At 39.3% G+C, this 24,609-nt stretch overlaps 1 protein-coding gene across 1 annotated transcript in view; it reads right to left on the reverse strand.

The window, feature by feature from the left end:
* Positions 1-23,322, reverse strand: part of STXBP5L (syntaxin binding protein 5L) — a 185,536-nt gene extending 162,214 nt beyond the window's left edge. Inside the window, exons 1-3 of the mRNA XM_082278151.1 lie at positions 23,280-23,322; positions 22,276-22,681; positions 6,019-6,116 (exon numbers count right to left, since the gene is read on the reverse strand). Of these exons, the coding sequence (XP_082134277.1) occupies positions 6,019-6,116; positions 22,276-22,467 (290 nt within the window). The 5' untranslated portion in view covers positions 22,468-22,681; positions 23,280-23,322. The remainder of the gene's footprint in view (positions 1-6,018; positions 6,117-22,275; positions 22,682-23,279) is intronic.
* Positions 23,323-24,609: the final 1,287 nt, after the last annotated feature.

Here is a 24,609-nt window from a genome sequence, read left to right on the forward strand (position 1 = left end):
GTTCAACAGAGCTATCTTGGGTTTAGATTTCACCTTCCCCTTTACTTGGCACAGTAACTGGAATCAAAGATACGTTTACTGGCTGTTTCACAGAAAGAAGCAAGATAATCACTTATAAAATCACTTAGCTTGGAAAAACCTCCAAGACCATCCAGTCTAACCACTACCCAGCACTAAAAAGTCCACCACTGAACCTTATCCCTAAGTGCCACCTCTGCATGACTTTTGAGCACCTCCAGGGATGGTGACTCTACCACTTCCCTGAGCAGCCTGTTCCAGGGTTTGATAACTTTCAGTGAAATAATTTTCCTAAGATCCAACCTAAACTTCTCCTGGCACAATCTAAGGCCGTTTTCTCTTGTCCTTTCAGGTACCTGAGAGAGTGATAAGGTCCCACCTGAGCCTCCGTTTCTCCAGGCTAAACACCTCCAGCTCCCACAGCTGCTCCTCACAGGACTTGGGCTCCAGACCCTTCACCAGCCCCATTGCCCTTCTCAGGACACACTCCAGCACCTCAGTGTCTTTCTTTTAGAAAGGGGCCTAGAACTGGACACAGGATTTGAGGTGCGGCCTCACCAGTGCTGAGTACTGGGGTACAATCACTGCCCTGATCCTGCTGGCCACACTACTGCTGACACAGACCAGGATGCCATGGGCTTTTCTGAAGCCATGTTTGTTTTTCCACAAAACACACCTGTTAAAATAAGTGTTGCTGTACCTTATTTTACATTCAAAAACCACTCTTGCCATTAAAGCATTGGAAGAAACATATAAAACAGGCCAGAAAAAGTTATTCCAAATATGATCCTAAAGCAGAATCTTTCTTGAGCAGAACCTGTAGAATTTTTGTAATTTGCAAATGGCTTTACATGAAGATTTTTTAAATGCAAGTAAAAGAGATGCTATCTTCCATACCACTCAAAATTGAACGACTATTTCTGCATTTTGTAGCAAATTTCATAGACAGCTGCAATCTGCCATACCTGGATTTATCAGATGCGATTTCATACACTAAGACAAGTCAATTTAATAACCTGCTCCTTAGGGCCAAAATTTTGTTTCTCCCCCATTTCCCTCTCTGTCCAGTCCCAACTGCACTCCTTCCACTTTCTTTATGCATCATTCTGACTAACACTGGAGGTAAGCACCAGATACCTCAGTTTGCTAATCTGGCAAAAAAAGTAGCACAGCAAAAGAACTGGTATTTTGCCAGGTTAGTGCATTGGATGGCTCACAGTAATATATCTGACAAGCACCAGAATTGGAGCAAAGGAAGTGTCAGGACTGTGCAGCTAAGCTAAAGGAGGGGACAGAGCAATGTTTCCACTGTCATGTGTTAGTGAGTCAGAATAATGTTTTGTTTGCCTAGGTATAAAATGGCCACTATATTTTCTGGTAACATGGATAACAAGCAGCTATGCCTACTGGACAAGCCTTGCATGGGTTGCAGATGTCTTACAGTTTTGCTCAAGTGACTAACAGTGAAAATGAAGATTTGCATGCCCCACAGCCTGCATCCGTGACAGTATGGAACCCGTAAGTCTAAACAATATGTATTAATAACAACAGCAGACCACACTATAACACATACAAAAACGTATTACTAATTTAAGCCTGCTTGATGGTGAATAATTTTTTCAGTGGTGTGGAGGCCATTCTGGACCCAGTAGGCTGTTTTCTTTGCCCTGGATTTAAGACAAACTTCCTCTCATTTCGTGATAAGCAAAGATGGTAATAGCTAGAGAAGAGGGTTTTTTTCAGAATTTCTCATTGTAACTGACCACTAAATAATCAGCAGTTTGATTAAAAAAAAAAAAAAGGAGATATTGTATTCTATATGTTTGAAGTAGAGAGCTCTAATGGCTAAGTGCAGCTCTGATACAATAAGAGAACTCCAAAGGAAAGGACTCAGTGACTCCAAAAAGTACTTACAATGAATTTTAACAAGCATTTGTCAGCTGAATAAATGAGAATATAGAAATATGCATCCTGGAATCTGAGCACAGCATGCCACTTCTTCAGATCTCTTACTGGAATAATCATTGTTAACAACACTGATTTTAACCTATTTATTCAGACTGAGAATGTAAAAAACCCCCAGACTTCTCCTTTTCCTCTGAAATCAAGAAGAGACATAAGTCTGACCAAGTATCTTAATTTCTCATCTCCTTGTATGGTGATACAGAACCTTCTCTGGCAGCAACCAGAGACTGCACACTTGGTTTTACTGTGTGTAGTGTCAGAAGGTTCTCCAGACAGGGACTAGATAAGAACGATATGGAGACAATAAGAAAAGGAATTCAATTTCATAGCCCCTCTTCAACTGAATGTGTTTTCCTGAAGCAAGGATATTCCAGGTAGAATGGTACCAAGCAATGATCTGAGCAATGACCAAAGGTATGGGAGCTGGGAACAGGCTCCAAACAGGAAAAACAAAACCTCAAAGGAAAAATAACATTTGCTGTGTTTAGGACAAAGGAGACGAATGACCAGATGCCATAGCAACTGTTTCAGGAGGGGGGTTTTGGCCCTTTATTTGCAGATTTTGTTAGCCTGTGTTGGTAACAGGAAGACACTTCATCAGTGATTTGCAGTGCAGTCTGATTCTGTGGGCTGCACCTATTAGGATGCAGTACCCAGCAGTCATCACTATAGGTAAAGCCTACAGTTGTTTGAAGCTCCTTGGGAAGCCCACAGAGGCTGCCAGGATCAGTAGAGCACAGCAACAGCAATTCCCAGCACTACAGAAGCAGGAGCAGTTGCATCTGAGCACCCTTGAAAAGAAATCTAAGAGAAGACAAATTGGCTGCCATACCAAAATGAACTTTCATTTATCTCTGCATTCTAATGGCAGCTTATGAATAATATGCTCTATTGCAGGACAATTTAACATAGTCAGCTTCAGTACTGCTGCTGGATCGCGTGAAATGATCACCTGAAGGCCTGATGTTAGACATTAATTCACAACACAGAAGTACATGCTTCTTTGTTTTGTTTTAAACAGCTTGTCTTTTGAGACCTGTTAACTTGTGACCACTAGAAATTCCAATACTATGAGAATCTTTTAGAAAGACAAGGAAGCAATAATACCATTATGCAACTCAGACTCATTGCAGGAAAACTTGTTCTACATCACTGCATGAATACTAAACATAAATTCACTCTTCCCATCCCTTTGTGTTCGCTAAACAAGGGAGTCCGATCCAAACCAGGTCCCTTTGGTGCCACCAGTAAACAAACAAATAAATAATTGGGTGAATTTCTCTGATGGCAGCCAAGTAGTCTGTCCTTTCACTCCATCAACAGTACTGTTTAGAAACACCAACCAACCACAGTGTAATTAATTCCCTTTTTGTTACCTGGCATACTCGTGGCAGAATGAAATTGTGCAGTTCTGTTAACAAGTATTTTTACAGGATACTGTGGAAAACTTAGAGCCACTAAAACCTGTATTTTCCTTAGTTTGCTACAAAAGAACCCATTATGAATTGTACTTCCAGATGTAATATTTAGTCTGTTACATCTTGACTTGAATTTTATTGCCCGATTTCAACAATTACAAAGGTCTGCAACAAGACTGGCTTAAATGAGTGGTGTTCTGGTGGTAGTCTTAGGATCTGTTTCACTGCAAAGTTATTAGTCCACACGTAGGTTTTTCATGTAATATATTCTGTAAAACTTAGAGCCAAGTGGAGAAACCTCAGTTAAAATGAATAAATGAGGAATTCTTTTTATGGCACCCTCTGTCTTCAGAGCTGTTTCCACTAACTCAGGGCTCAATTAAGCAAACCAGGCTCTGTGTGACTAAGCTGAGAAGCATTTATGTTATGACATATCTTCAAAAAAAATCAAAATCCCTGGTAATCCTGATCCTCTTGTTTGATTCAGATACTAGAACTGGTAGAAAGTTTTCCGTGAATGAGGCAGGAGTTTGCTAGCAAAACAGGAGAAGAGATGTTAAAAGGAAGGACACTTTGAAAAACATTCTCTTCCCTTCTGCTACCTCTTTATAATCTATTTTTATAGAAGACACATAGAGAATTTTATATAAGCTTAGGGATATAGCTGTTTTGCCTCTTCATGTTCCATTCCTGTGGCAGGAGACATGCAGGTTTAAATTAATTCTACATGAACCTGTATTAATTCAGGTTCTATACCTGAATTTTCCTCAGAGGAGGGACTTTTAAAGATACAGGATGCCTAGGCAGTGACAGCACTGCTCCTAGAAAAGCCAGATTGCTAAGATGGAAAGAAGAGGTGGACTCAGCAGTCAGTCTTCTGCAAGGTCTTCTTCCTACTTTTACCATGAAATTCCCAATACCCTCAACTCTGAAGGTATCAGTGAAGTGTCCAGGGACAAAGCCCCAGCTTTTTAACATTGCATACCTCTACAAAGAAGAAGAAACCATGAGTACTAGATTCGCACTTCCCAGAAGTGCACAAATTCAAGGGAATTTTCTTCTTTGCTTTCAAACAGAATATATTCAATCTACTTCACACAGGTAAGAAATTAAGAGCTGAACTATCAAGGCAAAGCTTGTCACATAACTTGAGGTTTAGTTGAGTGTAGAGGATTCCTTGTGGAATATAAGATACCCCAGGAGAGCTTGGGCATCCCAGGGCTGTTGCAGAAGTACCCCTGATGGGGCCTCAGGCTGAAAACAGGCTTGCAAGGCACCTGCTAGCCGGCAGCCTTGAACAGCCTTGGGAAAAGGTATACACTGGTCAGCTCCCCTGCTGCTTAGAGGCTTTCTCGTGGGAAAGGGGCGTGAACTTTGGGAAAAAGTATAACTGGGTGTAACCGAACAATAAACTGGAGCACGATGCTCAAATCGTATCGGTGTTCGTGTCGTGACTCTGGCTGGATTCCCCTGCTCCCGGGACCACCCCCCTCGCTACAGTTGAGTCTTATGAGAAATTCTGGATCAGACAGAAACTGAGGCTTACAAAAATGCAACTGTTCACACCAAGAGTACCCAAAAATGGAGGAACCAAAGTTTTAGCAACATTACATGAAGCACAGGCTCTTTTTCCACAAGGAGATTTTTCTTTACTCTGTAACCTCTCTTTGGGTTCATTGCATTTATAGTTACCGTGGGAACAAGGATAGCAAAAGAACCATTATATTGCTATTTCATACAGCACTGTCCCCTACTTTAAACACATAATTTATTTGGCTACAAAAAGTTTGTAAAAAATATTGGTTTATTAGTTCTGTATCCTGTAACTTTTAAACCTTCCTGTAATATTCTTTCTCCTTTTTTTCCTTGCTTTATATGTATTTTCACCAAACTGGAATACATTGGAACCATGCCAAACTAAGAAAATTATGTAGAGAAACATTTTGAAATACATCACATTTAAATATCCTTTTTTTTTTAAATGTAAGTCTTCAAATTTAGTTACCTTGTAATTAAGTTTATTCTGTGTAGACTTCTAACTTTAAAATCCTACTGCATTAAAAACAACATATAAATTGCAAGCACTGAAGTACCTTTATAGTTAATGAAAAGAAATAGACACTTTTACAGTGCTTCAATGTCTCCTCTGGGAAGAGATGAATTCTGTCCTAAAATCACTTATTTCCCACCATTCACTTGAAAGAGTCTAAATAATTTCATACATAACCATCTAACTGCAATCTAACGTTGGCTAACTGCATTGCAGCAATGAATTTATTTACTGCTAGCACAACATTCACAACTTGCTCACTACCACTTTGCTGTCCACTTTTACTTTTCTGGCTGAAAAAGATCAATTCTGTTTTATCTTAACCAATATATGCCAAAACCATATGCAAAAAACTCAATCAGAAATTTTTCTTTGAAGCCTGGTTAATTCTTTTCTTTAGGACCTGGTTAATTCCTCAACAGCACATCCTTTTCCAGTCAGTCTCGCAAAGCAAAATGAAGTAGAACATAACAACTGTAACCTTACCTGAGCACTTGCAGAAGATAATTCACATCCCTGTATTACAAATACACAGAAATGGTGCAAATTCTGAATGAGAAAGGATACATTCGTATGGCTCCTGTTCTTGTTCCAATTGCCAGGATTTTCTGAACTGGGTCAAAAGCTAAGGCAGTGGGTAGGTAAGGAAAACCATGGCGAACCGTCTGAAACAGAGCAAACGAGCAAAGTGACTGCACTGCAACCACAGGGAACAGCATGAATGTTTTATGTTACATGTACAAGAAGAGAATCTATGTTTTTCTGAACATTGTAGCATTTTCAATACATTTCAAGAGAAGTATTAAAGAAGATACAGTGTTTTGAATACAGAGGTGAATTTTGTTCACGTGAATTTCCAGTTATGCTTTAAGGTCAGTAATATTTTTAAATGGTTTTATCGCAAGAAAGTGGATTGCTAAGTGTATGTTTTTATACAACTGGTATATACTGCTGAAGTGGTATACTGAAAGATAACCTCAATATGCAGGGCAGCTGAACTGTAAACTGAAAAAAAAGACACATAACATGCTTTCAAAACACTGTCAGAAACCTCAGCCTCAAAAGAACAGCTCCAGCAGAAAGAAATGGAATATGTCCAGGGGAAGAGATCCAATAAACCAATAAACTGAATTGAATCTATGAGGTAAAAACCCTTAATGTCAATTTAAAAAACAAAGACGCCAGAGAAGATGTTCTCAAAATGAGCAACTGAACCACTCACCCTTTCTTAATCTTTGTTTATAATACTATGCTTTTAATTCTAATTTTTGCAGCAATACTTTGGGGAATAAATAAACTGAGCATGATACAACACATCCTTGAAGACTGTCTCAATATTTTAAGTTACCTTAACCTGGAGGTTATGACCAACATGACTTGCCCAATTCTTATGAGGAAGCATCTGGTGAGGGAGAACACTAACATAAGAATAAAATTGAAAATAAAAAAACTAGACTATAAAAACACACATAAAAATGAACTGTAATTAAATTTGTATGTGTGACTGCTTACCTAAAAATGGTTACAAAATACTAATTTTTTAGTATAAAAGTAACAGTATATTATTTAACATAATAAAACCTTCAACTCTAGGACTGACTCTTTTTTTAGTAAGCGGTTGGGATTGGAGAGGAAGTACTTTGAACAAATGAAATTTAACTTTTTAAGCTATTTTCCTCTTCCTTGAAATTATCTTTTTCAAGAACTATGTCTGCTGAAGCATTCAGCAGTCCCTGTGGAACAACTTCAACAAAAGGGGCTCCTTAATTGCAGACCTGTTGAGTAAAAGGCAGCTGATGATTCCACAGCTGTATCACTCCAACTCCTCCAATACAGCTGGAAACACTTGAACTGATATTCACAAGCGGTTTGGGAACAACCAAATGTATGTTTTTCAGCAAATAACCACTTCCTTAAAAGAGATCTTACTTGCTCGTATCTTAATTACTGCTGATAAGGGAAGTTGTTTAAAGAATGTCTAATTATTAGTTTTTAGGCTGAAAAAACCCAGAAGCATATGCTACTTCAGTAAGCTGTAGAAAAGTAACTCTCTTCTTATGTTAATGTAGGCATTTATCAAAGATCTCAGTTCTGTTCCTGGTTTGCTTTGCTTTGTGTTTTGGGGTTTTTTAACTTTCTTATCTTCTTAAGTGTTAGGACTACTCAGAATATAAAGTTTTTTACTCTGATACCTAAGCTGGGACCAGACATACACCACAGAAATGGTTTTACCTCTCATATCACAAAAATATCAGGAATCGTGGATTGTAGTATTTTCTAGTGTGTTGAATATTTAGCATTACTAATTTCCTATTCTTTGGAAATATCTGTATTGTGGTGAACAAATGTTCTTCCTTATCAGCAAAAAACCCCCATCTATTTCACCAATTATCTTTTTTTAATTATTGATTTTAGAAAACCTCTCTATAGTAAAGTTTGAATTCCGATCAGTTCCAGCCACAGTAAGCTTCTCTGATAAGCTATGACTGGAGCTTTCAGTACTATTTTTAAGATCTAAGAATGCAAAGATAAATATTTTTAAAGACTTATTTGCATTCTTGCCTACATATTTAGCTTCTACATTGTATTTTCAGTATTTCTGCAATCTAAAGTCAGACTTCCCATTTGGAAATTTTATTGGGTCCAGTATTTTAGACAGAACTAGGTTTTAAAAGAACAGTGATGTACATCTTTTCAAGATCATATCTCAGTAAAATTTTTTAACTCTAGGATTGACTCAAAAGTGCTATTTCTATTTTGCAGCCATTTTCCAAATTTGAGTATTTAGACTAATTCCAGTTGGGAGGTTTTTGTGAATGCAAAATTCTGCCATTTGTAAAGTATTTTTAAAAACTGTTGAAATCTATTGAACATCCAAGTAAATTATACTTTTCAAGTAAAATATTTATCTTTATTAGGACTCTAAAAGAACAAAACCATTTTGGAAGGAAAGCCAAGTTATACAGTACAACAGTTAGGGCAGAAAAAAATGTCTCTATAACTGAGAGCTTGACACAAATCAGAGCAGCCTCAGAAATTATTCTGAAGATCAAACCTATTCAACAAAAGAACATGGAAAAGCTGTAACACTCCAAACTCCCAGATTCTCGTCCTCAGCTTTGGTCCAAAAACCCTTCTATTTCCAAGGACAGTGAGAAAAATTTACATGAAAAGCTAGCACTTGGAGTAGACTTTTCAGCTGTGCATTGATACAGCTTGTGTGAACATGTGTGGAAGGAGGAGTAACAATTCTAGAACTGTGCCTGAGCTACCTTACAGCATTTACTAATACAGATGAAAGAGAAGGCCACAAAATTAGCTTGATCCTAGGGTGACCAAAAAAAAAAGTACTTTCCTACTTAATCTGAGTTGTGTCCAGTAGGAACAACATAGAACAAAACTATCAGTGGTGCTCAGAAATGCAAAACAAAGTAGTTAGGGTATTTTTCCAAAATTAATCTCAACAGCAGGCAAAAGCAGAAGTATACTTAAAAATCAGTCTGTGTTCAAAGAAATATAGAGCCTAAATACCCCAAATACCCCAAGAAAGAAGCTGCCAAGGAAAAAAAAGGGAGAAAAAAAAACCAGACAGCAGATGGAGCCAGGACTGCTTTTCTCCACATTATCCAGCTTCCTTTTATGTCTCCTTTTTGGGCACGCTTTCTCTAGAGGCAGTCTGTGCTCCCTAGGACATACAGTTTCTGTGCAATATGCAAAATAATTTATTTGAAATAGAACAATTACAAATGCAGATAAAATTTCAGCATAAATCTTTGTTCGGCTTGGTTATTCTCTTTTAAATTCTCTTTTAAATAATTTTAAGCAGTGAACTGCATGTATATATCATTAAAGTAATCTTTACACAACCAATTTACCTAAATTAATAGAGGAAATTGATTATTTGGTCTTGCTAGTAATCTACCAATGAACATTTTAATATCCTGTACAGAACATAATGGTCTTTTTCAGTCTAAGATACCATGATATATTTCAGTAGCTGGAAAAAAAAAATGCACTGCTACTAATATGCAATATCCAGTATAATTGTTCACATGGTGCATAATGCAATTCTTCAGTATAAGAGTTTTTCTTAACTTTTGTTCTGTGGTAGTTTATCTCAGACTTCAAAGACACCTTTTTAATAAAAGTGATTATAACATTCTCTAAATAGCTCCAGAAAATACAGAACTAGAACAAATTTTAAAGTGTATCAACTAATAAATTGATTTTATAGTCAAAAGTGTTTCTGTCAATTTGTATAAACTTAAAATTTGTAACTTTTCAACTAATATTTTAGAGATACGCTGTTTCATTTAACATTTGACAGCAAAAGTGATTTACTTAGGTAAATAATTTTGAGAATATGTACATTTGTTAAAATTTAACTATGTAGTCTAAACCTGTGACTCAGCACATAGAGTCTACCTTCAAATTGTGACCAACACGCCACATGCAAAAATGTCATTGAAGAAGTAATTGAGTGGTTTACAAAACAGAGGATGAAGTATTGACTGAAACCTCTCCAGCCTCTTACTCAGCTATGTAGGAAATTAAAAAATGTGAATGATTACAGCATTTTCACCACTTCAATACTATTTTTAGTACTGTGGTACTCCAAGATTGTAGTGGTAAAAATGAGTGCTTATATAAATGAGCTGCCATGTATTATGTCTCTACAGACCATGACGCCTCATTTATGGATGTCTGTGTCTGTAATCTCTGACTGGTAAGACTGATCCCTTCTCATGAAAAATGGTAAGAGAACAAGATATCAGCAAGCTTCCAACGTAAGTAAACAATACAGGAGAGATAAATTTTTTATTGGTTAAATTTCCATTTTTTAAAAGTAATACTTTTTGTAAAAATCACAGCGTAGCTAAAACTTTTCAAACCCAAGTTATTGATTGCTCTCAACCTGTATTAGGAACCAGGGCTTCAGAGCATGTTCACAGAATATTCTAAAAAACTACCTTTTTTATTTTTCTTAGATAAAGATTCCCACACATAGTTCTTTTCCTTGGCGTAAAGCTAGAAAGAGTCATCTGGAAAAAGCCATTTACAAAAGGGACTCTGGACCTGTAGATTGGGAAGGCTGATTGCTGTCCCTGACAAGATGGTAAAATAAAGACTAACAGAGCACACAGATAAAGATTGTTGCAGAAGTCAGCAGAGTTTCTTCAATGGGAAATCACATCTGACTAGTTTTCTCTAATTCTATGAAGCTGTCAGCATGCAAGTAAATAAAGGGGATATGAATATACATAAGTTTTCCAAAAGCCTTCCAATAACATTCCACAGCAATGTATTAGAGAAACAGAAGTGTCATGGGACTGAAGAAATTTCTTTGTGGACTGAAAGCTGGTTAAATAACAGAAAACAAAGCGTAGAATTTTACAGATTTTTTTACCATGAAAAAAATTCACAAGTAGAGTTCTCCACACTTGGACCAATTTTACTCATTGTCTTTAACAACCTATAAAAGGTAATGAACCCTGAAATCTCTGAGTTCATAGCTAACAGTAAGCTCCTTTGGATAGTGAAATTCAGTACTCCTGGTGACCAGCTCCTGAAAGACCTCATTAGAGTGACATTAAGTGGGCAAGAAGTTGATAAATGAGCTTCAGCATGGACACATGTAAGATAAGACATCTAGAAGAAAAAAAAAATCTTAACTGCATCTGCACAGTGCTGAATTTGGAACTACCATTTACAACTCAGCAGAGTCATTTTTGGGCATGGTTGTCATTCCTCTGAAATATTTGGTTTAATGTTCAACAGCAACCCAAAAAGCCAAGTAATGTTAGACATCATGAGGAAGAGCATAAAGAATAACACAAAGGGCATCATTCTGCTGCTATAGAAAACTTGTGTGAGCTGTATGTGGGGGAATATGACTAAGACTTACATAAACAAGTGAGTGGGTAAGCTAAACATATTTGGCAAAGTCATGGAGGCATTCAAAAGAAATTAAAGATTAGTTTGAAACAGAAAAAAACAAAAAACACAAAACTTCTTACACAATAGGTAATGAACTTCTGAAATTTGCTGCCATAGGAGGTGTTGAAGGCTGACAGCAGCAGAAGGCTCAAAAAGGCATTGGATAAATTCATTCACATGATTGATAAATGGATTTTAAAAGGACCAGCTAAAGATAGGCCCTCTGACATGTCAAATCCAGTGATGGTGGATGACGGGAGATTGGAAAGGGAATGGACTGCAGAAAATGATGTAACTTATTACCCTCCCTAAGTGACAATTCCACTGCCACTGTCAGAGACTGACTGCTGGGAGATATGGACCATGGGTTTGTCTCAGCAGGGTATTTCTTATGAGCTTATTATCCTCGCCAGTAGCAGTGAAACAGAGAGGAAGTAAAAGGAGATCAGTATTGGTGGAGAAAAATACAGTAAAGAAGAAAACATGGAAAATGTGGGCACAGAGAAGTATTACTGAAATAGGAATACTGGGTCAGGAAGAAAAGATATGCATAGGAAACAAACAAAATTTCGTAATATTTCCATACACAAACTTTTGGCATAGAATAGTAATACTTCTAGCAGTAGGCAAATTTGGTTTGTTTTTTAGTTTTTAAATTACAGAACTTACTTTGTCACAAAAGGTCACTTAATTAGCTATGGTAGAATTTTGAAAAAATAGCTGTCCTAGACATAAAGCAGACTTCAAATACAGCCTGAATTTTAAAAGTTTAGTTTCACAAATATCATACACTGATAATTATATGAAAAATAAGAGAGATTTTACAGTACTTGAAATTAACTGACTTCTATATTATACATTTTTGTACAATGAACATACGAATTTTTTTTCCGTGACAAAGGTCTCTGCAGATACTTCCAGGATGTGTTTTTCCACTGTCATTTTCACTTCTGCAAGCTAGATGTTAAAGACTATTAAATAAGGATGGTTGTATTTAGATGGGGTTCATATAGATACAAACGGCCAAGCTAAGTAAACCACAGGGGAAAAGTAAGGCCTTCTGAATTTCAAAAAGCATTCTCTTCAGGCTTGTTCTTTGAAATACACTGTAATGTATCAAAAATACAAAATTAATATAATTTAGACAGGAAAATCCACAAATAAATGAAATTACGTTGATCCATGAGCTTCATTATTCCCAGTTCAGGTGAGGTTGGAAGGGAACTCTGTGGACTATCTAGTCCTACCCCTCCTGCCCAAAGCTAAAGTAGCTGAATTTTAATATCACTTTCTTTATCTATTTAGATCAGTGTAGCTGTGGCAAATCAACTGCTTGGCAACTACACCATCCTGCTACATCTACCACAGCACTGAGTTACAGCATAATAAGTTACAGGGTAATACATGGATATAACCATCCTAAGGGAGGCATTATGCCCTTTGGAGAAATCCCAAGTCCAAGGCAGAACAATGTATGCAAAATTCTCTCACCTCTTCCCTTCCTATTCTTTCTAAAAGAACTCTAGCAAGTTTAAAAACAAACAACCAAACCAAAAAACCCAACAAAACCCAGGCAAATATAGAAAAAGGGAAGAAAAATTGAGACCACAATGAAGAAATTGCATCCATTGTACAGTAAGTATGCCATAATGTACTTCCCACTATTGCCATTTAAACTGGCAAGAAGAAATAGGGCGTCAGCCTATGGAGAAATGCCTTGGACGTTCATAAAACTCTATCTGCCCTTGGCTTTAATGTAAAATTATACAAAAACCCCAACCCTAAACTACTGATTGCAAAGTTCGTTTTGGCCTACCTTCTTAAGCAAGACTTCAGTCCAAATGGAGAATCTTTATAATCAAAGTAATTCAGACAGCAATTCCATTGATTTTGTTGTTGCATCGTTTAACTGTATTACTCTAGAACTTGAGACAGGCTGGTTCAGAATATCATCTGCCTGAAGGAGATCTGCTTTAGGGGTACTTACAAGAATTGAAAAATCATTCAACTTATCTCATATACCTGAAAGGAAAATATTTTGTCTTCACTATGACTGTGGATGCAGAGAATGAGATAATTTCATAACTTTAATGAGAAATTAAACAAAAACAAAACCGTTTTTATTAAGTTTATATCAGACCAACATAGCAATAACGCTAATTAATTTTGCATGACTTCCCATTTTTGGATTTCTGAAACTTTGCTACTTTAGGCTTATTATGTTCTGTTCTGTTATGGCTGATTGTGGTTTCCGGTCTGAAGCAAATGCTTCTGTTGCTGCTTTCAGAATATTTCAATTTTTTTAAAAAATCATCCCTATTTGAGGATTTTAAAAATTTTGCTGCTGTGATAAAGTTCTTGAAGGGTGGGGGGTTTGGGGAGGGGAATGGCAGGAGAGGAAGCTACAGAAACACAGTGTTAAAATTCTACTTTGATACAGAGATAATCTGTATTACTGGTTTATTCCCATGAAAATCTGTTTTGCACTGTAATTTGGTATTCTTGTATACAAATGCTATTACCAGATTTCATTACTAGCATTTACAATGTTGTTTACTATTTAATACTAAGTCATAATTGAGCTTCTCCTACTTTCTTCCTTTACACATGCTGTATGCAATTTGAAGATTTTTTTTCTGATGTTGAATTGAGAATTTAATCTGAAAATAATGGCCAGCATCTCATCTCACAGAGGGTGAAGATATATTCCAAATGAAAGTGAGGTATTTTGTGGCAGGGTTTTACCCTCTCAGAGCAGTGAAATCCAGCACATCTTGCCCATCACTATCCCACTCTGCATTGCCCATGAAGCTACCAAGGACACAGCTCACAGACAAAAATGAAGACAGTACAGCCAAGGATCATAAGAATCAGATTTCTGTTTACACAACCACAGGCCACTTTTCCTGCCTTTGCCTCATTCAGGGAGCATTTAAAAATATATGTAGGGACAAACAATGAATAAAGTAGAGATCTCTGGACTCAGTAAAATTAAGTTCTATCCACAGCTACAATGGAATGTATCTGTAACACAAGTGATGGTGGACAGCTGTAACTGAGAGCACATCTCCTCCCTTAAGGGATACAATAGATGGAACAGGATGAACGAAGCAGAGATGAGCATTCATTAATTTATTATTATTTATTATTTTTGTGATGTCCAGTGGATAACACAGAGATCTTCTCACAGGAAGAGCACACAGAGAATAGCATCCATCCTCCCAATATGCTGTGTACTGTTCAAAACAAATGTGATGGAGGACAGGAACAAAATGTAAGCAAACACTTCAAGAAAATAAAAAGATGCAATAAAGACAAGATTGCCTCACATACAGACATAACTGGATACTAGCTGAATAAGGGACCTGATTCCTGAGTGTCTGACCTCACGGCATTCTTACATAACAGATTTTAGATAAAACAGAAGCAATTATTTTTAATTTATTGGATTCAAAATCTGCAAAAACACATGCAACCATATACACATGCATCTACATATATACCACAGAATTCAGTAAGGCTCCATCTGAGTACATGCATTAATCAACTCAAAGCCTTGAATATTGAGGTTGGGTTTTTTTCAGCACCACATACAACTTAACTTCAAAGGAACCATAAAGAGTGCACCTCCTCAGACTTTGACCCTAGCTACAGGTGACAGATTGTCTCTAGTACTTTTTATTATTCATAGTCTTTGCTGGTGATCTGTTAGGAATGGACACAGCACTTCACAAAGATAACATCTTATTACATTTGAGCATACTTACCAGCCATCTGTACCTAATATTGCTTTCTCTCCTCTCTCCAGACACACATTACTTACACTTCTAATCCTACAGTCCCCTAGTATTCCCCATAATGATTCTAACACACATTGTGACAAATTAACATACCCCATAAGCTACTTTTATAAGCATTTTTTCTTAGAACAGCCAACAGACTACTATATTCATATAGTTTAGGAAGGTATATTAGTTCATGCTCTACTGCTTCCTTTTCTCTGTTTATAAAGTGAATATACTAACTTTTCACAGTACTTTCACACAGACTTCCAAAAGTGATTTGGGCATAAATCATACACCAGAGAGTATCAGATGTCTCAAACCAGAAATCAGATATGAATGGATATTCATCTAAACTAAGTGAGAATGGGGTCTGTCTTGGATTTAGTCCAGCTCCACTGAGGACAGCTGCATGTTTTACACAGAATATGCATTTCTATTTGGAAAAAAATCTTCGTATTTTTATCCATGAACCTCTAAGTAATTTCTTGGTAATTTCTTTAAGAAATTAAGTGTAAGTATTTTTCTTTCAAAAATAAATTGGGGGTATATTTGCTCATGCAACCAACTTTTTATGTGACAGCTCCTCAGTCAGAACACTCAGAGCCAACCAGGCTGAATTTCCTCCATCCTCCTAGAAGAGATTAAAAATTGCTTTTCCCAGTGCAATGGTGAGAAACTTTCTCATTAAATATCTGGTGACCCACCCACATTAAATATCTGAGGTATAATATAGCCAGTGTGTCCAGTTCTCACTAGCAGTTGGAGTTGTTCAGCCTGGAGAAGAGGAGGCTCCAGGGATACCTTATAGCACCTTCCAGTACCTAAAGGGGGCTAAAATAAAGCTGGAGAGGGACTTCTTACCAGGGCCTGTAGTGATAGGACAAGGAGGAATGGCTTCAAAGCAAATGAGAATAGATTTAGATTAGATATTGGAAAAAAATTCTTTACTGAGAGGGTGGTGAGGCACTGGAACAGGCTGCCCAGAGAAGCTGTCGATGCCCCATTCTTGAAAGTGTTCAAGGACAGATTGGATGGTGCTTTCAGCAGCCTGGTCTAGTGGAAAGTGCCTGTGCCCATGGTAGTGGGGTTGGGACTAGATGATCTTCCAACATCTGTGATCCCATGGATTAAAAAAAACAAAAAACAAAAAACAAAAAACAAAAAAAATCCCCCACTTGAAACGGCACACAAAATTAGAGAAAATAGTTTAGCCTTTAGGTTTCCCTTTGTGAAGTCAAGAGTTGAACTCAGTGATCCTCAAGGGTCCCTTCCAACTCAGGTTATTCTATTATCCTTATATCATTAAAAATACAAGGTCAACCATAGAAAGCGAAACAATTAAAAAATACATTAAATAATCTATGCAGCATGAATTTGTTCTTCTCTTGTAGGGATTAATTAAATTATCTTTTTCTGCCATAGTACAGCAAAGCCAGAAATCCATCTGTAGTCATTTGAGACAGAGGAAATTCAGAGCCATTCTGGCTATCTAAGGAAGTTGGACATGTAAACTGACAGTATGAACAACCAACCTAAAGATCACTCTGCAACTGTGCAGAATATGTGCAACAGAATGTGAAAACAATGGAAGACACAATGGGAAGACATGGGATAAGTTAAATATGCTAGAAGAAAAACAGATGCAAAGCAGGTCAAGCAGGAAACTCAAAACAGTGGACACTGAACATTCTGGCATTTTGGATTTACTGTGGCCTCTATACTGCAGGAATAATAATAATTTCCACCTCATAGAAATATTATGAAGGTCAATTCATTAATGTTTATAAAGCTTTCAGAACTACAGTGGTGAGCACTTCTGTTAGAAAAGTCCATGGGGAACTTAATATTCAGGGATGCTCTGAGTTTTAAGTATGCAAAGAAATATTGAAGTACTTTCCTATGAGCAAACACTATTTGTTCTGCTAAATTAAACCTATCGAAGAAATATGGGATCATGTAATTAAAAGTTGTCTGTGCAAACAAAGTTATTTAAGAAATGTGGAAATTTTGAGTGCTTTTGAGTTCAGCAACCTTAAAAGTCTTGAAATAATTTTGAAGATGCAATTGCACGTGTTGGCCATGAAGGGTGTGCATTACTTCATTTGAGATTAATAATGCAAAAAGATAGATATTTGCACAAAAACCCCAAACAAGTTAATCCAGTTATATGACTACAGGTACCTTAAAATCTTCAAAAATCTTTCAAAAGAAGCTTTTAATGTGCTATGCTCTTTCCTAGGGGTGAGTCCTATTTCTAATTAATACAAACACTTAGAAAAGAAAAATACATTATGCTCATCACAACTTCCATGAAATTACTATAATCTAATTTAGAAGTGTCATTTGTGACTCTGTAGTTTTAAACAGAATAGGGTTTTGCATCTAACTTTAGATCCAAACTCTGGTATATAGGAAAGAATCCTTCCCAACATTACCTTATTTACCATTTAATTACCAAATGAACTCCGAGAACTTACAAATAAACGTTCATACCAATTTTAAAGTGGGTTTTCACTGAAATGCAGCACTTTGCATGCATTTTACTTTTTTGTTCCCTGTATGACCATAGTAAGGAAATAAAACAGATTAACCCAGCAGCTCAAACTGACTAAAACACTGTGGATAGCTTGTAACAAAGATTTTCTTTTGTTTTTTAATTCTTCATAACCAAAAATGTGCTCCTGCAGCATTGTGCTTAAATTGCCATTCCAAAATTCATATTCTCTCTATTATCACTGAACTGTAGTGTCATGTTGCATTTGCAGTTAAAGTACCTACTTGACTGCTGTCAGAAGCATTAAATGTTTATCTTCATAGGTTGACAAAATAAGGTATTACCATCTATAAACTCTGGGAATTAAAATTTAAGACCACCTGATAGGAAATCCAGGTAATTAAGGTATTTAAACTGGCTACTGATTGACTGTATCTTGAAGGCCTGTTTTTGCAAAATGTAAGCAGGATTAGGAAGGCACAATTGCAGTTGGCTATGGGATTCCATACTGGTTTTAACAAAAGCCTAAAACTGTTCTGGCCTCCATGGGTTTTGCACAAAGACTGGGTAATGTACATACTAAAACTATGACTATACTATCAATATAAACAAAACAGCAAGATTTAAAGGATGGTTATTGGGCTGTAAGACTACCCAGTAACAACACTGAAGACCAGTTTGGAGAAGAACAGAAGTCTCATGCTTTGGGGTTTAAAGGCAGTCCATAACCATTTGGGGAGTAATTCTTTGAGAAGAAGACTAAATTGTCAGTTCTTGGAACTTTTCGTGGGTATCCAGGTGCTGCCCACAGCAAAAGAAAACATGTTAGAGTAGATTAATTATATACCTGGTAAAGTGCCACTGTTACTGTGCTCTTAACTGAGGTCTTGATTTCAAAGTTATTAACGTCATGCTCTACAAATTCACCCTATGATTGTGCTTCAAGAAAACCTTGAGTAGTTCTACTCGGGAGACTTATTTTCACAAGGAACAAGTACTTCACATACAAAAAAAATTTACATCTTCATTCTTATTCATTTTTTCCAACTGCGTCATCCCCTAACAAGCAACCTTCTGAAAAAGTAATAAAATCACTGTTTTCTCCTTTTAACTTCCCTCTGCTCAAAGTTCTACTCAAATGATTTAAAACATCCTAACTGTCATCTTCTCACTTCCTCTATTAATAGCAGATCTCTCCCCAGTGCTGTGTTTTAGTTTCTAGATGCTCTGGACAAACACAGGTGAGTCTAAAAATCCTTGCCAGAGGGAAAAAACAACATGTATACAGAGGGAAAATACAAAGAAGCAAACCCAAGGAAATTAGGTCTATCCCAATTAAAATTAACATAGACTTCATTAGCTTATTCTACTGGATCATGCCTAGTTTTAGGATGATGCTGCTATCTCACACATTCAGTTCAACTAATGTGAACTATAATCAATATTTTCATGATTTCCACTTGGAGACCCAAATCCCAAGAGCAGCCCCTAGATACAGCCTAAACTGTACCTCAGCTTCCTGTTGTTACAAAATAGCTATGACAAAAATTTCACATTGCTTGAGTACTTTGAAAATGGTGCCACTGATTCATTATTACAGCTACCAACATATAAATTTATCATGCTTAAAACAGGACGTAGCTACTCCATAAGTAACAGTTTCAAGAATATTTCATTCTTTCAGTACAGAAGATCACATTAATGTTTTAAATATAAATGTCAAAAGTAACTCATTGAGAACATCTCAGTGTAAAATATTCAGTTTACTTCTGTTAAACTCTAATCAGTATCTCAAAAGGACATTGTGGTAAAAAGCATCCTAAAAATGCCACAAAATGGAGAGCTGGCTTTCAGGTGTGTTACAAATGAAAGCAGGTGTGTTACCATTCAAAAACAGCGTCCTGCTGGAGGATTGGATCTGTGTTTTCCGTCAAGCAGACCTCCCACAAACTTCAGAAAGGCAATTTATTTACATAAAAATTGCAGGGAAAGGCCCTTTAATTCTTAAGTATGAGTCAGCTTTTATGTTTCACTTCTAAATGAGGACTTTTATATTCAGCAAAGAAAAGAAAACCAGTCTGAGGTGCCACTTAGGCTGTTAGCCCAGACGCCTTGATGCTGCAGATAACAAACCAAAACTGCCATTAGCTTTACTCAGTTCTGTGTGCAGCAGGATCACAGATCATGGATCCTTAAATATGCAGCCCATAGAACTTATGTAACTGAACATGAAAATAGCCAGTTCAAATACCAGAAGTCCTTGCTCAACAAAAGCTTGCGGAGGACAGAATTCGGGTTATGTGCATGTCGGTGCATTTTTAGTTTAGTTCAGGCTGACTGAGGTACAAATTCTGGCTGGGCTCTGGCCCCCTGGAGCAGGCAGGGTGAAGCTGAGCCTGCATCAGGCCCCACTGCCTTCGGCTCCCTTGCAATAGTGCAGGACGCAGGACTGGGCCCTCACAGCTTCTGGGGCTTCCTTCAAACATGCTCGTGGTGCTCCTCAAGCGCTCGAGAGCCGATGAAGTGGAGCCCGTGGATAAACACTGCAGAGTGTCAGGAGCACATGACCACCGAGTGTTTTGGAAGTTTGCTTTCGGCATACCTTTGCATCTTGAAAAAAGGAAGCCGGTATTTTGTGTACAACAGACTTCTGCAGTAACATGCATTCATAAGCAAGTGCTGCTGCAAGCAACCAAAAGGTTTCCAATACAAATATTTACTTTGTTGAGAACATTTTAACCTGAGAGCTAAGACAGACAAGTATTGGCTACTGAAATCTTCTTCAAATGACATATTCCTTCACACATATTTCAAGCTGATCTATCAGAACATAACACTGTCTTCAAGTAGCATCAAAGCAAACAAGGGAAATAATGGAGATTAGGAAAAAAATAATTTCATTTCATCTTACGTTGCTCATTTTCAAAAATAGGCCATACAAAATAAGACTATGTCTCACTAAATACAGATCTTCATCCCTATCACATGATTTAAACATGCAGAACCATGTTGAGTTTTAGCCTTACTTAGAAATCTTTGAATGTCAGACCTTTTAATGATATTTTAATGTACCTTGATTGTTTGTATTATCTTTTTCCTGAAGTGACAAAAATGTGAAATCACTGTACTGAACACCTGGAGTTTCACAAAATGCTAAATTACCGTGTACATAAGCAAAAGTAGTCAAATCCACGCCTGGGAAGCAGGTATGATTCTAATGCACTCATCACTGACACTATTAAACTACAGAATAATTTGAGTCAAAAGGCTGGAACCTGTTGTGGTTCAGGATGGCAAAAACTATAAAAAAAAAAAAATAGAATTTTGTAGAACCTATCTAAAGGTCTCTGAGTCTTTAAGCCATAGGGGCTCATCCTTCTCCCCTTGAACTCTTGGAAGAGTTTTGACACTAGCTGTAGCTGAAAGCCAAACAAAATTAGAAACGTGATATCTGAGATCAGGAAAGCTGTTTCACAAGGACCAGATCTGCACACGAAATGCCTTATAGGCTTGTCTTGGTTGTTTATATTTCTTTCTTCTTCCCAAAACATGAAAAGAAATGATGACGTGCAGGAGTTGGCTGTAATCTAAATTTCAGATCAATTTGTATCTCATTAATAAAAGCAAAGTATACTTAATAGGTGGGATCCATTTACTACTAGTAATGCAAATTGCACTAATTAAAAATTCTGGTTTTGAAGCTTCTAATCAAAACAAATAAGCAAACAAAACTTCTAGTAAAACCACCAGAATTCACATAGAAGTGACAGGCAATAGCAGAGGATCATAATCTCCTTTTGTGTTTTGTCTCCATTACAAAAGTATGATTTTCATATTCCAGAGTCGGTCAGAAGTACCAAACAGTTTGTACTATTTTACAGGTGCAAATATTTAAGACCACCACTAAAAGCTTTGTTGCAGAAAACAGATAAAAACCAAAATACATACAAGGATAGCTTATGCTTTCTACTCATAGAAAATTCCCACTTAAGGAACTGACCAACACATCAAAACCAATGCCAAACAGATTTGGCAACTTTTGGTATTTATGCTGTCCCACTAAGTTTGCTATCGTGCAATCATAAACTTCAGTACTAATGGTAAACAGCCACCCTGAATCTACATCCAGCTCCTCACAAATAATTTAAATCCTAGGTCCAGTAACCGCTGCACTGTCTTTTATTTCTAGCTTGTACCTTTTTCTTAAAATAGAGAAGGAAAGGCAGGGAGGATGAGAAGAGCGAGGAGGGGAAGTAGATGTGTACAATTTTCAATTTCTAATGACTTGTAAATGTTATCGGGACTAGCACCAATTGATTTGCTTTCCTGTCCACAATCCTGTCAGCACTTTGGGGTCCAAGTGTGAACTTGGAATTCGGCCCTGAGTGCTGAAATCAAGATTTATACAAATTTACTGACCACCCCAACTCTGCAGCAGGAAGAAAAAAGCATCCAGTGGATCTCTGTCTTTTCATTCCAAAGTCCTTATACAACCACTGCAGCTGTCACCTAAAACGCTTATTGATATCATATTACTACCCCCCCACACACCCCCAAATCCAAAGTAGCTTTTATTATTTCCATAGAAAATAAAAATACAGCCTTTACCTTACAGATCTGAAAATAATCTGAAGTGAGCGTCTCCTGGATCTCCTCTCTGGGTGTCCCTGCAGCTCCCGCAGTCCCTCCTGGGTGCACGGAGCCACCACCAGCCCCACTTCCACTGCCACCGCCACTGCTTCCAACAGGGGATGAGGCAGTTAAACCATCCAAAACTTTGCGAAAATTAAATTTCTTCATTTTGGAAAAATCTTTCGGAAGATTTGGGGGGGGAGAAAGGATGTGTCGTAACACATTCAGCTACATGTAGCGACCGAGAAAGTCTTTAATGGTCCTCTTGAGTGAGGCAGCACTTTAAGTCTCTTGTACCAAACAGAACGTCAATATTAGGTATAATTGATTGAAAAATACAAAGGCTTCATTTTGTCAGACGCAAAAGCTACCTGGAAAGGTCCTTTCCAAAAATAAATAAATAAATAAATAAATAATCCACAAGCAGCAGGACTAAGATTTACGTTCAAACAAGGAACAATGGAACAACCGCCATCGGGTTCGCTCACAAAATCCACATTTAGCAGTGGTCAAAACAGAAAAGTAAATAAAAAATTCAAGCCGGCATCCAAAACAGTGGGATCCATCCCTCTACCTTATCTGCCTAAGATCTGCCTTCGACACTTGATTATTTCAGCAAAACTATCAGAATTCGTCTACATTCAATTTCCCCTTCCCCTCCAAACCCCTTTGAGCCAGGGGTATCTCTGCCCCCGACGTTTCCGAGGAGCGGATTCCCCGTTCCCAGCCGCTGGCGCGACTCCTGTTTCTGGTTCCCTGCCCACCCCAGCAAATGCCGGCAGCCGCTGCCGCACTCGGTGCTCCTCTCTCTCTCCCCTCGGGCTCCACGGCGGGGTGCGAGATGCGGGCTGAGAGCCCCCTCGCTTTCCTCGCCGCCCCGGCCGCCGCTCCGTGAAGAGCGACGGCAACGAGCGACCCCCTAAGTCAGTCCGCCCGTCCCGGGCTGACCACCCGTCCCGTCCCTGCGCTGACGGACCCACCGCCCGTCCCGATCACCGAGCCTGAGCCGCTGCCGTGCTCTCCCCCCGGGGCCGCTCCGGCGGGACCGGGCTCCGTTCGGCGCCGGGGGTAGCCGGGGCGGGGAGAGGAGGGGCGGGTGAGGAGCGGAGCGGGGCAGGTGAGCGGGGAGCGGCGCTGGCGTCGGCTCCTGCCCGCCCGGCGCGCTCGCAGCCGTTCTCCGAGGTACTGAAACCTCCGCCGGCGTCAGCCGCAGCTCCTCCTCCTCCCCCTTCCTCCTCCTCCTCTCTGTCCCTGCCTCCCTCCCCCGTCCGCCAGGCCCCGCCTGCCGCACCAGCGCACAGCCGGTGCCTGCACCCTACACCCCGCCTCTCGCTCCCGGCTCCGCGGTGGGCGGGGAGCGGGAAAGGCGGGGAAACGTTAGTGATTGACAGGCACCTGCGGGTTCCTATTGGTTACTGTGGTCAAGTCCGGTGGACGTGACTGGCGGAGAGGGGAGAGGGGGCGGGGACTGCGCGCGGCGTCCCGGCGGGCGCTCGGCTTCAGGTAGGGAACAAGCGATGTCTGACAGCCGCCGCGATCCGCGGCTCCTGATTGGGGCGCTGCGACGATGGGCACGCGCTGCCACCAATAGGAGCTCAACTCCGCGACGCCCCGCCCCCAGCCCGGCGGGATGGGCGGGGCCAGGGCAGCCCCCGCCCCACTGCGGCGAGAGCGGCGGCGGCCCCGGCGCTGCTGAGGGGGAGCAGCCCCCGGGGGAGCGGGGCTGGCGGGGAGCTGGGTTTGTGGCCGTCGGGAGGACTGAAAGTTGGTTTCGCAGCCTCAGCGGCGTGCGGGGGGTCGAACCGCCCCAAAATTCGGTATGAAGTTTTGTCAAGGGACGTCTGGGTTGGTTATTAGCAAAAGGTTCTTTCACCCTGCGGGTGTTTACGCACTGGAACAGGCTCCCCAGGGAAGCAGTCACAGCACCAAGCCTGACAGAGTTCGAGAGCGTTTGGACAATGCTCTCGGGCACATGATGTGACTCTTGGGGATGCTCCTGTGCAGGGCAGGAGATGGACTGGATGAGCCTTGTGGGTCGCTTCCAACCCAGGATATTCTGTGATTCTGTAAAGATGTCACGGGAGATGACGGTCTCGGCGGTGGCAGAGAGGGGTGCTGAGTGAGGAGCTCCCGGTTTTGGCCATGGCACGGAGGGGTCTGTGCGGGTCGGTGCTCAGCCCGCGCATTGACATCGCCTCCCTGGGGACAAATCCCTTTTCCCTTCCCGGGAGGAATACAAAGGACCCAGGGCTGCCCTTCCCGAGGCTCGCTCCGAAGCCGTGCAAGTTGCGTGGGATAGCTCTCTGGCCT

This window comes from Coloeus monedula (genome assembly GCF_965178545.1).
Source record: "Coloeus monedula genome assembly, chromosome: 3".
NCBI classification, from domain to species: domain Eukaryota; kingdom Metazoa; phylum Chordata; class Aves; order Passeriformes; family Corvidae; genus Coloeus; species Coloeus monedula.